Source organism: Oryzias melastigma, linkage group LG3 (assembly GCF_002922805.2).
Source record: "Oryzias melastigma strain HK-1 linkage group LG3, ASM292280v2, whole genome shotgun sequence".
Classification (NCBI taxonomy): domain Eukaryota; kingdom Metazoa; phylum Chordata; class Actinopteri; order Beloniformes; family Adrianichthyidae; genus Oryzias; species Oryzias melastigma.
In genome coordinates this window covers 18962291-18975124 of record NC_050514.1, presented here as the reverse complement: position 1 = coordinate 18975124, position 12834 = coordinate 18962291, and the positions used below count along the sequence as shown (strand labels likewise).

At 35.7% G+C, this 12834-nt stretch overlaps 2 protein-coding genes across 4 annotated transcripts in view; both read left to right on the top strand.

The window, feature by feature from the left end:
• The window catches only part of kif3a (kinesin family member 3A), an 11429-nt gene extending 1528 nt beyond the window's left edge, over nucleotides 1–9901 (top strand). The window contains exons 3-18 of one of the 3 annotated variants that reach the window (XM_024295731.2): nucleotides 495–639; nucleotides 1687–1771; nucleotides 1872–1977; nucleotides 2192–2331; nucleotides 2452–2649; nucleotides 2814–2988; nucleotides 3096–3194; nucleotides 4214–4219; nucleotides 4725–4881; nucleotides 4981–5161; nucleotides 6596–6706; nucleotides 6862–6987; nucleotides 7477–7530; nucleotides 7710–7778; nucleotides 7873–8003; nucleotides 9067–9901. In XM_024295731.2, the coding sequence (XP_024151499.1) occupies nucleotides 495–639; nucleotides 1687–1771; nucleotides 1872–1977; nucleotides 2192–2331; nucleotides 2452–2649; nucleotides 2814–2988; nucleotides 3096–3194; nucleotides 4214–4219; nucleotides 4725–4881; nucleotides 4981–5161; nucleotides 6596–6706; nucleotides 6862–6987; nucleotides 7477–7530; nucleotides 7710–7778; nucleotides 7873–8003; nucleotides 9067–9115 (1832 nt within the window). In that variant the 3' untranslated portion in view covers nucleotides 9116–9901. Of the gene's footprint in view, nucleotides 1–494; nucleotides 640–1686; nucleotides 1772–1871; nucleotides 1978–2191; nucleotides 2332–2451; nucleotides 2650–2813; nucleotides 2989–3095; nucleotides 3195–4210; nucleotides 4220–4724; nucleotides 4882–4980; nucleotides 5162–6595; nucleotides 6707–6861; nucleotides 6988–7476; nucleotides 7531–7709; nucleotides 7779–7872; nucleotides 8004–9066 lie in introns of all 3 variants that reach the window. The other 2 variants (XM_024295730.2, XM_024295732.2) reach the window with 2 other exon arrangements.
• Nucleotides 9902–11068: 1167 nt separating this feature from the next.
• Nucleotides 11069–12834, top strand: part of pigb (phosphatidylinositol glycan anchor biosynthesis, class B) — a 5345-nt gene continuing 3579 nt past the window's right edge. The window contains exons 1-2 of the mRNA XM_024295669.1: nucleotides 11069–11424; nucleotides 11501–11630. Of these exons, the coding sequence (XP_024151437.1) occupies nucleotides 11319–11424; nucleotides 11501–11630 (236 nt within the window). The 5' untranslated portion in view covers nucleotides 11069–11318. The remainder of the gene's footprint in view (nucleotides 11425–11500; nucleotides 11631–12834) is intronic.

The following is a 12834-nucleotide window of genomic DNA, read 5'->3' as shown; positions in this document are numbered from 1 at the left end:
GACCGTTAGGACGATGTAAGCCTGCAGTCATTTCCCATCATCTCTTTGTTTACATTCTCTCCTGCAGCTTACAAGCCCAACCTAAGATTGGTGGTGCAACACCAATGGCAAGCAATATTGGAGCCGTCCAGGTGTAGAGTTTTTAGCCAGATGCCAGCTCAGACGAGGAAAACAAAGTCATACATGGATCTAGTCGTCTACAGTCTATGCATTAGAATGGAGCAGAGCAGGAAGTTTGTGACCTGCCGACTTTAACAAACATGTCACTGCTATAAACCTTTTCAAACTGCGTTATAGCAACTGCACCCGATTTCCCGCAATTGGCATAAATAGATACTCAGAAAAGCAATTTGAAGCTGAATTATCTTTATATACATATGCCCTCCAAAGACCCACCCCAATTTTCATTCACTTTTAAATTGGAGCCAACATTTCTGCATTGTTGTAAATCTCTTTTTTTGTGGCATATCTCATGACTCTCCCTCTTACTTTAGGCACAATTTTTGCATACGGTCAAACTGGGACGGGAAAAACGTTCACGATGGAAGGTGTGAGAGCAGTGCCAGAACTCCGAGGGATAATCCCAAATTCCTTCGCTCACATTTTTGGTCACATCGCCAAGGCCGAGGGTCATACCAGGTAAAGGATTTTGGCACACAGGCCACGTTATATTGCATATTTACATGATTTAATAGGAGTTTCCAGCTATGTGATGTAAAATAAAATGCTCAATCTTTTGACACATTCTTTTTTATTAGCCTGATTAAAAGATTCAGGCTGCCCTACCATTACAAAACATTTGTTTATGATATACATTGCTAAATTCCAATATACTAAAGATTTAAAAAAATATTTAGGAAATAAGAAATGTCAATGTAATTAATAAGTTCAATAGAGTCTATTGATTCCTGAAGATTGCCCTTTTAAAATGTCAACTTTACAAACAAATCTGCTTAGTTTTAACTTGTATAATTTTGGCAAAATGTATTTTTATGGAGAGTAAAATATTGAAAGTTAGGTAAGGTTTAAGTTGATTTATTCTGGAATTATATTCCTTCCTGTTTTTATTCATAGTAATGTTAAAAAGTTATGTTTTAAAGTTTTGAAAATTTAGTTTTAGAGTGTTCAATAAATGTTTGTCCTATTCGGCCCGATACCTAAGGTGTGTTTTGGATTTTGGCCCTCTGTGTGATTAAGTTTGACACCCCTGCTCTACAATAGTCAACAATATATGAAAAATGTGTATCTTTCCAAAAAAATTAGAATATTGATGAATAGTGTATTCTAAAATTCTTTAAAAACTTAAACTTTCAGAGAAAATAGATTCAAATAATTTGAAATTATATATATCTATATATTCTGTTTTTTTTTAAATACTGTGTTCATTGGTTTTATTAGCTGGAACCTTAATTTAAGTAAAAAAAATAAAAAAAAAATAGAAAAAATAAAAAAAAAATACTTGAAATCAATTAAACAGTGGGCCCTTAGCCTTTATTTTTTGAAAGTTCTTACCTTTTTGTAACTTCAACAAACAATCTTTTTTGTCTTTTAAAATATACATTTAAAATCTCAGTTTAAATAAACTTACAAGTGGAATATAAAAAGTAACACTGTCATTTTTAAATTTAATTTTGTTTTTTAAAGTATTAATCAGGTTTTTTTATCCACATATTTACCCTTTCACAGATTTTTAGTTCGTGTGTCTTACTTGGAAATATACAATGAGGAAGTCCGGGACTTGTTGGGCAAAGACCAAATGCAAAGGCTTGAGGTAATAACGTTATTCATTTATTAAATTATTGTACTCAAGCATTTTCCTGATCTCAAAATTGTGCAGATTGTGTAAAAAATCTTAGTTTTTTGCATGACAGGTAAAAGAAAGACCCGATATAGGTGTCTACATCAAGGACCTGTCTAGCTATTCGGCGCAAAATGCTGATGACATGGACAGGATCATGACAATGGGCCATAAGAACCGTAAGCACAAAATCTGACAGAGTACATACATGTTTACTATTAGTTCATTAGCTGAATTGGGACTTTTTTATTCTACAGGAATAAACAGATAAAAATGAAATACACACCAGTAAACCAATTCATGCTTGAATGAATTGGCTTAGATCATGACCCAATTTGATGGATCTTATATTTCCCTATTTTATTAACTTTTTTTTTGTTCTTTTGCATTTAGGATCTGTTGGGGCTACAAACATGAATGAACACAGCTCCCGTTCTCATGCTATTTTCACCGTCACTATCGAGTACACGGAGAAGGGGCTGGATGGAAACCAACATGTTCGAATGGGAAAGCTGCACCTGGTTGATCTGGCAGTATGTCAATATGTTAATTAAAAAAAAACAAAAAAACATCCCTCATAATGAGATGTCACTGATGTCCTTTTCCTTCACTGCTTCTCTTCATCTACTCCCGTTTGCTTTCCATCCTCCCAGGGTTCAGAGAGGCAGGGTAAAACCGGAGCCACAGGTCAGCGGTTGAAGGAGGCAACAAAAATCAACCTCTCCCTCTCCACACTGGGGAACGTTATCTCAGCTCTGGTAGACGGCAAGAGCACTCATGTTCCCTACAGGAACTCCAAGCTGACCCGCCTGCTTCAAGATTCACTCGGAGGGAACTCCAAGACTATGATGGTACTGCTGAAGCTCAAACAAATGTGTTTAAAGATGATGTAGATGATCTGTTTGGTGAAGATTGATTGATGTTTCATTGTATGACATGAACAAGTTATGTCAGAATTCCCTAACATTATATCATAAAATATGAATCAGAATAAATTATGTATTTTTTCCACCAGTGTGCAAACATCGGTCCTGCAGACTACAATTATGATGAGACCATAAGCACCCTGCGCTATGCTAACAGGGCTAAAAACATCAAAAACAAAGCCAGGATCAATGAGGATCCCAAAGATGCTCTGATACGACAGTTTCAGCAACAGATTGTGGACCTTAGGAAACAACTGGAAGAGGGTAAGAAGATAACTATCATACATGCAATCAAGAGCTTAAAGCAGGAACACTGTTTTATCTTTCTAAAGTGTAGATATGCTAAGAAATTTGTGTTTTTGGAATCCTAGGCGAAGAGATCTCTGGATCAGAGGGCAGTGGGTCTGAGGAGATGGATGAAGGTGATGATGAAGCTGGAGAGCATGGAGAACGCCACCGGAGAAGAAAGGGTAGGATTTGTACTATTCAATATATTATGCTTGAATGGTTATTTGTATGTATTTTACGGAACATATGAGAAATAACAGGAGTAAATAATTTCACAGAATGTTTTTTTTCTGTGCATTAAGAATTCATGCATGATAAAGGTTTTAGTATTCACTGAGTCTTCCTCCACCTGTAAAAAATCATTTAAAAACATTTTACAATCTGCAAATCATAATTTACTTACAAATTATTGCAATATTTCCAGAAATATCAGGGTAAAAATGTATTGGTTATTTATTCTAAAATGCGTCATTTAATACTAATTACATTTTTAAACTAAAAAGGAGTTGTTTGGTGTATTTTTTTCTTTTAAAACTATTCTATTAATGTAAAATGATGACTTGGTTTTCTCAAAAGGGGCACATTGTTGTGAAAAACATGCATTTGTGAACAACAGCTTGTGGTTTTTCTCCATTAAGCGGTTTCTTAATTGACTCTGTAAAAAGCTCCTACAGTTTGGTGCTGTTCATTTTGCTTTTCTGTTAACCCCATCTGCAGACTGAATGACCTCTGGTTGTTATCCAGGACCAGATTGAGTAGAGAAAACAGTTTGACAGAGAAGATTCTGTAAGGGTAGACTCAGTTTTTGATGCTCATCGCATACATATGTAGCACCATGTACAGGGAAATTTCAGCCTCTTTGACAAGTTTTATTAAGAAGAAAATATTGTTGCAACTAAGACTAATCGGCCAAACTATTTTCTTAGGATTCTTTGAGAGTAACTCTTATTTGGATTTATTGTTGCCCAATCTTAAAGACATAGTCCACCTTTACTGTGGTTTATTTCTATGCATATTGACGGGCATTTACCTGGTGTTGTGGGAAATTTCTCCTTCTTTTAATGCTTGCTACTTGTCAAGTCAAAAGAAGATTTGAGATTGTTCTGTAATGTGTAATGTGAGATTGTTCTCTCTCTTTTTCTCTTCCTCCTCCTTGTGCAAAACACGTCCTGTTTTAAACACACCCTCCTAATTCAAGAAGAGAGAGGTTGGTGTGGGAAACTACATGATCTCAGTGTCATGCAATAACAGTGTCTCTCCTCACATTAAATTAAAAAAAAATTCCCCATCTGCTTCTGTAGCTGTTGCACTAACCTTTTGCTGCTTTTTGTTTCTGATAATCAAGCAAGATTTTAATTTGCTATGTCTTGTCCTTTGTTGTGTCTAGATTAAAATGTTCATACTGACTCATTTAAAACCGTGCTTTAGCATTGACCTCTTGACGCCTGAATTTATTTCCAACGATGGAAAAAAAAAAAAGCATCACTTTTGTTTTTGCTTTCAGTTCAGTGCTCAATTAGGTTAAGTTTGCAGGAGAAGTGGTTTGATGCATATTTGCATCAATTGGCATCAAGGGGTTAAATGATTTTGTGCAGCTGAACTAAGGTTTTTTAAATTGCGACAAACTTGATTTTAAATTACCTTAAAATCTGTTAGAAAAATTATTGGTTAAGCCTACAGTTTGCATGTATTTCCTTGGTGTGCCTGTTTAGGAAGGAAGAAGGTCTCTCCGGACAAAATGGTTGAGATGCAGGCGAAGATTGATGAAGAAAGAAAAGCTTTGGAGGCCAAGCTCGACATGGAGGAGGAGGAACGAAACAAGGCACGAGCAGAGCTGGAAAAAAGAGAGAATGACCTTATTAAGGCTCAGTAAGTCCCATCAAAAGAAAGACTAAAAGCTGCTACTTGGTATTTGTGAGTTTTCTTCATCAACTGGTTTTACAAAAAAATTGCAATTTAAATCTTCAGGCAGGAACGCCAACTGCTACGAGAGAAATTATCTGCCTTGGAGAAGAAGGTGATCGTGGGTGGAGTGGATCTTCTGGCCAAAGCTGAAGAGCAGGAGAAACTCTTAGAGGAGTCAAACAATGAGCTCGAAGAACGCCGCAGGAGAGCCGAGCAGCTTCGTAAGGAACTTGAGGAGAAAGAGGTAGCTGTTTTAACAAGGAGGACATTCTCAAACTGGCTCCATGTTTTTCTTGGTGTTGCTTTAATTTTAACGAAATGTTAAGGTGGCGGTTAAAATGACTGATCTTCTCCCAAATTATAAAACTGAACATGGCGATCCTTAATTTAATCATCTCAGGATACACACCCAAATCTGGTATATGGCAGTCTTGCATGTTGTAAATTGTGAAGAAAAAGACTGCAATTAGAAGAATGACGTACAGTGGGTGGAGCACAATGCGTTTAACCCGCACACATTGAGGCACACCTTGGTCTGCACACCTCAGCCAGGAATAATTGGGTTTGGTGGGGAAAAAGGGTTCTACACACAGTTCTGACCTCAACCTAGTGCTATGCACACACCAGGCAAATGATGCATGTTTAAGAAGACGCTGAATGTGGGTTTACCTTATGGTGTTCATACTGGACTGTCACCACCTGATTACTAGTGCATGCATTCACAGTTAGTGCAAAATGTCAAAGCGGCACAAATCTTGTGAATTTTGCTCTAGGCTTTTTCTTTGACAATTCTATTTTCTGGTGTATGAAAGACCTCCCGTGTATTTCTGTCTGGACACAAACTACAATTCACAATCACTTTACAAAAAGGTTGGCACTACCGTGAATGAAAAAGGATGCTACCCATACGTCACTACCAAATCAGGTTCCCTGGTTGGTCAGAGTTCAGCTGGTTTAACTTTCAACTTGTGTTCAAAGGGCGTGCATTTTGTACGTAAAGCTTAAGAACAGACTTAAAGATTTGAGTGAGAGTTTTGAATGCGGAAGCCTGAAACACACAATTACTCACACTTACTGTTCATCAGAAGTGATCACTTGAACTGAGGCCAGTGTGAACGTAGCATAATAGAGTAAAACAGCTGTTATTGAAAACATACACACATATAGCTCCATAAAAATGGTCAACTGTGACCAAAAACTTGCTCAAATGTTTTGAAAAGGACAGATAAAGCTGCTCTATGTGCAGAGGGTGAATCAATCTCATTGAACCCAGTGTGTTTATGTCTGTGTATGTAAACATACTAGATGTTTACTTACTGTTACTTAAGGTATTATTGATATTCTTTGAATAAGGTCTAATTGATTTAAAGAATCTCATGTCTTTACAGACAGCAATACACTCAGATTTTCAAATAGCATCATCTTCTCCCACTCATTTATTGGTTTCAAAACAGTCGATTGCTGAGACAGGATATTGTTCAGTTTAAACTGAACTTGCAGTATTATTTTGAAAATTTTGGTTGGTTTAATTGCCACTCAAAAATCTATTAGTCTTTTTAAGCCGATGAACAATTTCTTAACTCTTTCTTACTTAAATGAAAATGATTGACGTCAATTTGACAGCAGTGTTTTTAATTCAGTCTTGTGTAATCTGTGAATATCTCTTTACATCAAACAGCAAGAGCGTCTAGACATAGAAGAGAAGTACACCAGCCTGCAGGAAGAGGCTCAAGGAAAGACCAAAAAGCTGAAGAAAGTCTGGACCATGCTGATGGCTGCCAAATCCGAAGTAAGCCAAGTTATCATGGGTGATGCCTAATGATATCTATGATATATTCTCAATAAAATCTATGAAATGATATCTGTATGCTCACTGCTAAAATCAGTTCTCCAAACCCGTTTACATTGACTCAGACCAAATGTACTGTTGTTTTTTTCTGCTAGATGGCAGATCTCCAGCAAGAGAATAACAGAGAGATTGAGGGTCTGCTTGAAAACATCCGCCAGCTGAGCCAGGAGCTCAGGTTTCAGATGCATATCATAGATAATTTTATTCCCCAGGAATATCAGGTCTGTATCTGTTCATTTACATAATGCATTTTTTGTGTTTTTGCAAACCAGATTTCAGAAATGTACCTTTAATTTTAAGTTTGATTATGCCATGTGTTATTCATAATAAAATCCATATCATAACAGGAATGGATCTACAATCCCATTAACTTTCAAGAAGCACACCTGCTGGCTGTCAATTAGCAAATATAAAATAACTCAACTCTTGCTTCCAGGCGTATATGTTTTCCACATATAAAATAAATAAAGTAATCTTGAATTTAAAAAAGACACCAAATTAGTGGTGAAAACACACTGAATAGATAAGAGTACAGGCATTCTGAACCAGTTTATACTGTTTATTTATCTATATCCTCCTCATGTATCTGTCTTTCTGTCTGTTCATACTTGTGTCTTTTATGACATTAAAAACTAAATGTTTAAACTCAAATCATACCAGAATCCATAAGTTGTTCTAATGTTTCTTATATGCTCTCTGTTTCCCTTCAGGAAATGATAGAGAATAATGTGTACTGGAATGAAGACATTGGAGAGTGGCAGCTGGTGAGCTCACTTTAATTTCTGTTCAGTTTTATTGTTTGTCATTTTATTGCATAAAAAATATCAAAAATACATCAAATTTGATGTGTATTATATTTTATACAATACATTCAAACAGTAAAGAGTTTTCTTTACTTTATCATTTATTTTAAAGTTACATTACATTGTCTTTTATTTTTCAGAAATGTGTGGCTTTCACTGGCAACAACATGAAAAAACAAAACCCCGCCCAAGACAAAAAAGAAAAGGATGTAAGTGGATGAGCCGTAACTGTATTTAGTACCTTATTTTTTTGACCAACTAAATTAGCTGTGTTTCCTTTTGTTTTGGTGTTGTCACATGAAGCCGTTCGAGGTGGATTTGAGCCATGTGTACTTAGCCTACACAAAGGAGAGCCTGCAGCAGTCGCTGATGAAGCAGGAAAGGCCCAAAACTTCTAAAAGTAGCAAGAGCGGCCGGCCGAAAACTGGGAGAAGGTAAAGTATTTTAATTTTAAACATCCAGTAAATACACGTGTCAATATTTCATCAAAATCTAATCGAATGAACATCTTTCACTTCATGTTTTTTAAAGTCACTTACATAGAAAATGTTGAGTTAATATATCAGAGTAGTATTTTTTTTCTACATTCTCAGTGCATAAAGTGGTAAAGGTCTTGTACTCTTATATTTAGAATTATATTCTTATATTTAGAAAAAGAAGATTTCATTTTTTGTGTTTTATATACTGTAGTATCCTTAGCTTGATGGCCTTTATTAATTGGTGAAAAGGTGCTTTCACACCAAACGCGATTCAACAAATTCACGTGCCTTCACGCCCCTCTTTCACCGCGTGGCGAATTCGCTGCTCACCGCCTGTCAAAAAATGTGGGTCATCTCAGCAGTTTGGCAAAGGAATTTAGGACCAACTGAGGGCGGAAAAATGATAGTTGTAAACATAGAAACTCTATCACCTTTCTGCAATGTGCAGACTGTGAAATGGATATCATAGTCAACATAACACTAGTTTTGAAACTCGTATTTCTAAGCAGAAAAGTGGCTCAGTATTAGTTTAATTTAGAAAACATGAGCTACTATTACAACTTTAGTTCTTATTAGAGACAAGTGTTTAGTCATCTAAATGCTTATGTAAATATCTTTATTTAGAGACTTGATTTGATTAAGCATAAACTTAAACTGTAATACAGTATTTAATCAGTCATTTGTTTTAAGTTTTAACATTTCAAAATTTGCAACGCTAATAGTTATTACTTTTGAAAGTTAAAACATGTCTGTTTTGCATGATTTAGTTTTTTTTCCTTTTAAAATTCCTTGTCATTTATTCAAATTTTAAAGGATATTTTTTACCTTGGAAATCTTTCTTCATCTTTTGGTATATTTCTTGACGGCTTTCATTTTTGTTATTCTTTTCTGTCAAGGAAAATGACAATCCTTCGATTCGTGTGAAATATCTAGTGATGAAATTACTATGCTGATCTGGCTGTTCTCAGAAATGAGGTGGTTAAAATAGACATTGATTGTGCATCAAATCTCCACACAGGAAAAGGTCTTCAAAGCCAGAGGCTGTGATCGAATCCCTTCTACAATGAGGACCGTTGAAGGGAGGACTCCATTTCACTGCAACTCTCAAGTTGTCTGATAGTTAGTTAGTTAGCCTGTTAGTCTGGTTTTTGCTTGAACACTATTTATAGCAAATATTGTTTACATTTTTTTTGTTACCGTTCGATTGTTCATAGTACTTTTCTCCACACGAACAATTTTGCCTACAAAGAGCTGGTTGAGAACTTTTTGTTGCAGTTCAACAAAAATAGCTTTTAATATTGTCTGATTTCTATTAATAGATATATTAAACAGCTGTTTAAACTTTACAAAAAATGTTCTTGTTCTGCACATACGCTCTCCCTCCTTGATAGGTTACTGTTTGTTCAAAGCACTAAAGCTTGTATGACTGAAAGTTACTTGTGTTTTGATAAAAAATGCAAGACTACAGATAGAACAAAGAGTTTTGGGGGGAAAAAACGTGTAAATATTTGAACATATGAAGATAACTGTCAATTTCATTTCCAGTTAATTATATTTTTGTTTGTTTGTGAGAAGTCAGAACCTTTTTTTGTAAGTTGTGGTTTCCTTGTTTTCCCACTTAAATGTGCATCTAAAACTATATACACTACTCAAAAAATAAAGGGAGCATCTAAACAATTCGGTGTTACAAGTCCATCACACTTCTGTGTAATTAAACTGTCCAATTAGGAAGGAAAACTGACTGATATTCAATTGTGCATGTTTTTGTGAAAGTGGAATAGACAACAAGTGGAAATAGACAATCAGCAAGACACGTCCAATAAAGGAGCGGTTCTGCAAGTGCTGACCACAGACAGCTTCTCTGATTTTATCTGTTCTGGTTGATGTTTTTGTGACTTTTGAATGCCGACAGTCTAGTCACTCCAGCGGTACCATGAGACGAGGTCTACATTCCACACAAGTGGCCCAGGTATTGCAACTCATCCAGGACAAGAAGGTTTGTTGTGTCTTCGGCAAAGTGTCCAGAGCATAGAGCTGCTACCAGGAGACAGGCCAGCACATCAGGAGATGTGGAAGAGGCAACCACCCTGCATCAGGACCACTTGAGGACAAACAGGAGGAGCGCTGCCAAAGCCTTGCAAAATGACCCCCAGCAGGCCACAAATGTGTCTTCTCATAAAGATGGTATGAGGGTCAGATAATGAGATTAAAGTATATTGCACTGGTAAACATGCCTCAGAGGCATTGTGTAAGGTGTTTAGAATTCAAAACTACTTTTTCCAAGCCTCTTTTTTTATTTAAGTATTCTTAATATTCAAAAAATGTTTAAAATGTTCTCTGTTTTATGCTTTATACTCAAACAGCATATGCATGAAAGACCTGTCTGTCTGGTCTCTTTTTTTGCAACAAAAAATAAAGATTTCACCAAGTAATCCCTCATCTCCCCAAAGGTTTTTATTAAAAAAAAACATTTCTAAAATTCCTTCCTTTTTATGAGTGATGCTTGCACTGGATTGGTGAACAGACTTGTACCTTAAGCCCTAAATAAACATAACTGATAGATTTTTAAGGACATAAGACTTCAAATTTTGTCAAATGTGTAAGAGTATTGTTATTAGAAACAGAAAAGTTCCAATTTATTTTTATAATAAAGTTATTGTGGTTTGAAAATGATCTCCATATATTTTTTAAAGGATTTTATTTAAGAAATATAAAATTTCAATCTTTAAGAATATTACGTTTTCTTGGAATTTGTAGAGAAGCTTGAAATAAATAAATGAACAACTATTTTCAAAAGTGCAGTGTGGTTGGATTTAGCACTCCAACCCGTAGGTGGCAGTGTTGCATGGTCAAGCCGGTCGGTCTACAAAATTAAGCTTAAAGAAAGAGGTTATCTTTTTTGAAGCAGACTAAATTAATAACTAAAATATAAGGGAATCAGTGGGTTGACATTCTGACCCACACTCCATACCAGTAGGTGGCGGTGTCGCTGCATTTTCGGTGTGCCATCCGCCATTAAACCACACAAGAAGAACAAGATTTAAAGAAACTGTAAACACGGAAGTGAAGCTTAGAATCAGTGACTGTTGCTCGTTTGTGTGATTTGAACATTTCTTTGAATACATTTGATTTTAAAGATGTAAAAGTTTCATCGGTAAAGAAAGAAAACAGGTTTCCAGGCTTGTTTCTGAGTGGATGAGATATTTTAGAGACCGAGTGAGCTCGGTCTCACCTGAGTTACACCTGACAGGTGAACTATGCTGACAGAGGATGGAGAATCTCCGGTCGCGACTGTCCTTCGGGAAAAAAGCCGATGTGAAACTGAGGAAACGTAAATCGCGACTGTATTCAAAGGAGGATGAAAGTCTGGAAAACGGTGCGGGTGTAACTTTGTGCACGTGCTTCATGGTTTGCACAGACTAATTCTCTGTCTTGATCCTTGAACTCATCAGGTGTCCTGAGAGCCAGGGTGCTCGTGTTTTCCGTGGTGTTCAGACTGGTTAACTGCATGCTGGTTCGGACCAGCTTCGTCCCTGATGAGTACTGGCAGTCTCTGGAGGTGTCCCATCGGATGGTCTTCAAATATCCTTTAGTCATAATCAGGAGCAGTCAGAAAACTGTTCTGTTTTTGATGTCTGTTTAGTGCTTTTAAAATTTCCTATTAAAGCATGTATTTAGAAATGTTTCGCCCCATTAAATAAAGTATCTTAAGAGGGTTGTAACAATTTCCTTTTAACAACAATTCGACTGATTTCAGATTCCTTGCACATCTCGCAAGATAATCAAGTGTAAATTAAATATGTGTACAAACAAGTTAACAAGAATGAATGGCAAATCTATGTTGGCTGGAACTGCCATCTCAGCAAAAACAACAACAACAACAAAATGTTTCTCCAAATAAAAGGAAATTATGTTTCAAATAAAAGAAACACTACAAACAAACAGAAAAGCTACAATAAAAGAAAAAAAAACATATTGCAAATAAAAAAAAAGCCACAATGGAAGTGGATTATTGGGGATTGTTTTTGCTTATGCACTGCTGTGAGAAGGAGAAAAAAGGAGCAAGTTTGAAAGAGAGCAAGAGTAACCCTGAATACACTGGTCCATCTGTGGTGCATCTCCCCTGTGTTGATATTTGATGCATTTTATTTTATTTGCAATATTGCTTCTTTTTTATTTGCAACATTGATTACTTTTATTTGCAACTAGTGCTGCCACAAACGATTATTTTAATAGTCGACTAATCACTGATTATTTTTTCCGATTAATCCACTAATTTGTGTGCAAACTGGATGTAAAGCACAAATTTTAACCATCATTAGCTTTAAACTAACTAAAAACTAGATATATACCATTATGTGCGATAATGCTAGTGTGAATGCTGTAAGCTGAATTTGGCTGCTGAAGATGCTAGTGCTGATAGCTGAAATCGTTGAATTTAATAGCTGAAAACGCTGAGCTGATAGTCAACTTAAATATTAGTTAAATGCCAAATTAGCCTATAAAACTGAAGAAAAAAAACACAAATTAGCCAAAACAGCTAGCATGCAGCTGAAATATTAGCTAAACTCCAAATTAGCCTAAAAAACAAAAAAATCCAAAATAGCTAGCATGCAGCTGAAATATTAGGTAAAACCCCAAATTAGCCTAAAAAAATGAAAAAAAAAATCCTAAATTTGCCAAAATAGCAAGCATACCATTGAAATATTAGCTAAACTCCAAAATAGCCTAAAAAACCTCAATAAATGCAAAAATAGTTAAAACAGCTTTTTTTTGCAACATTGTT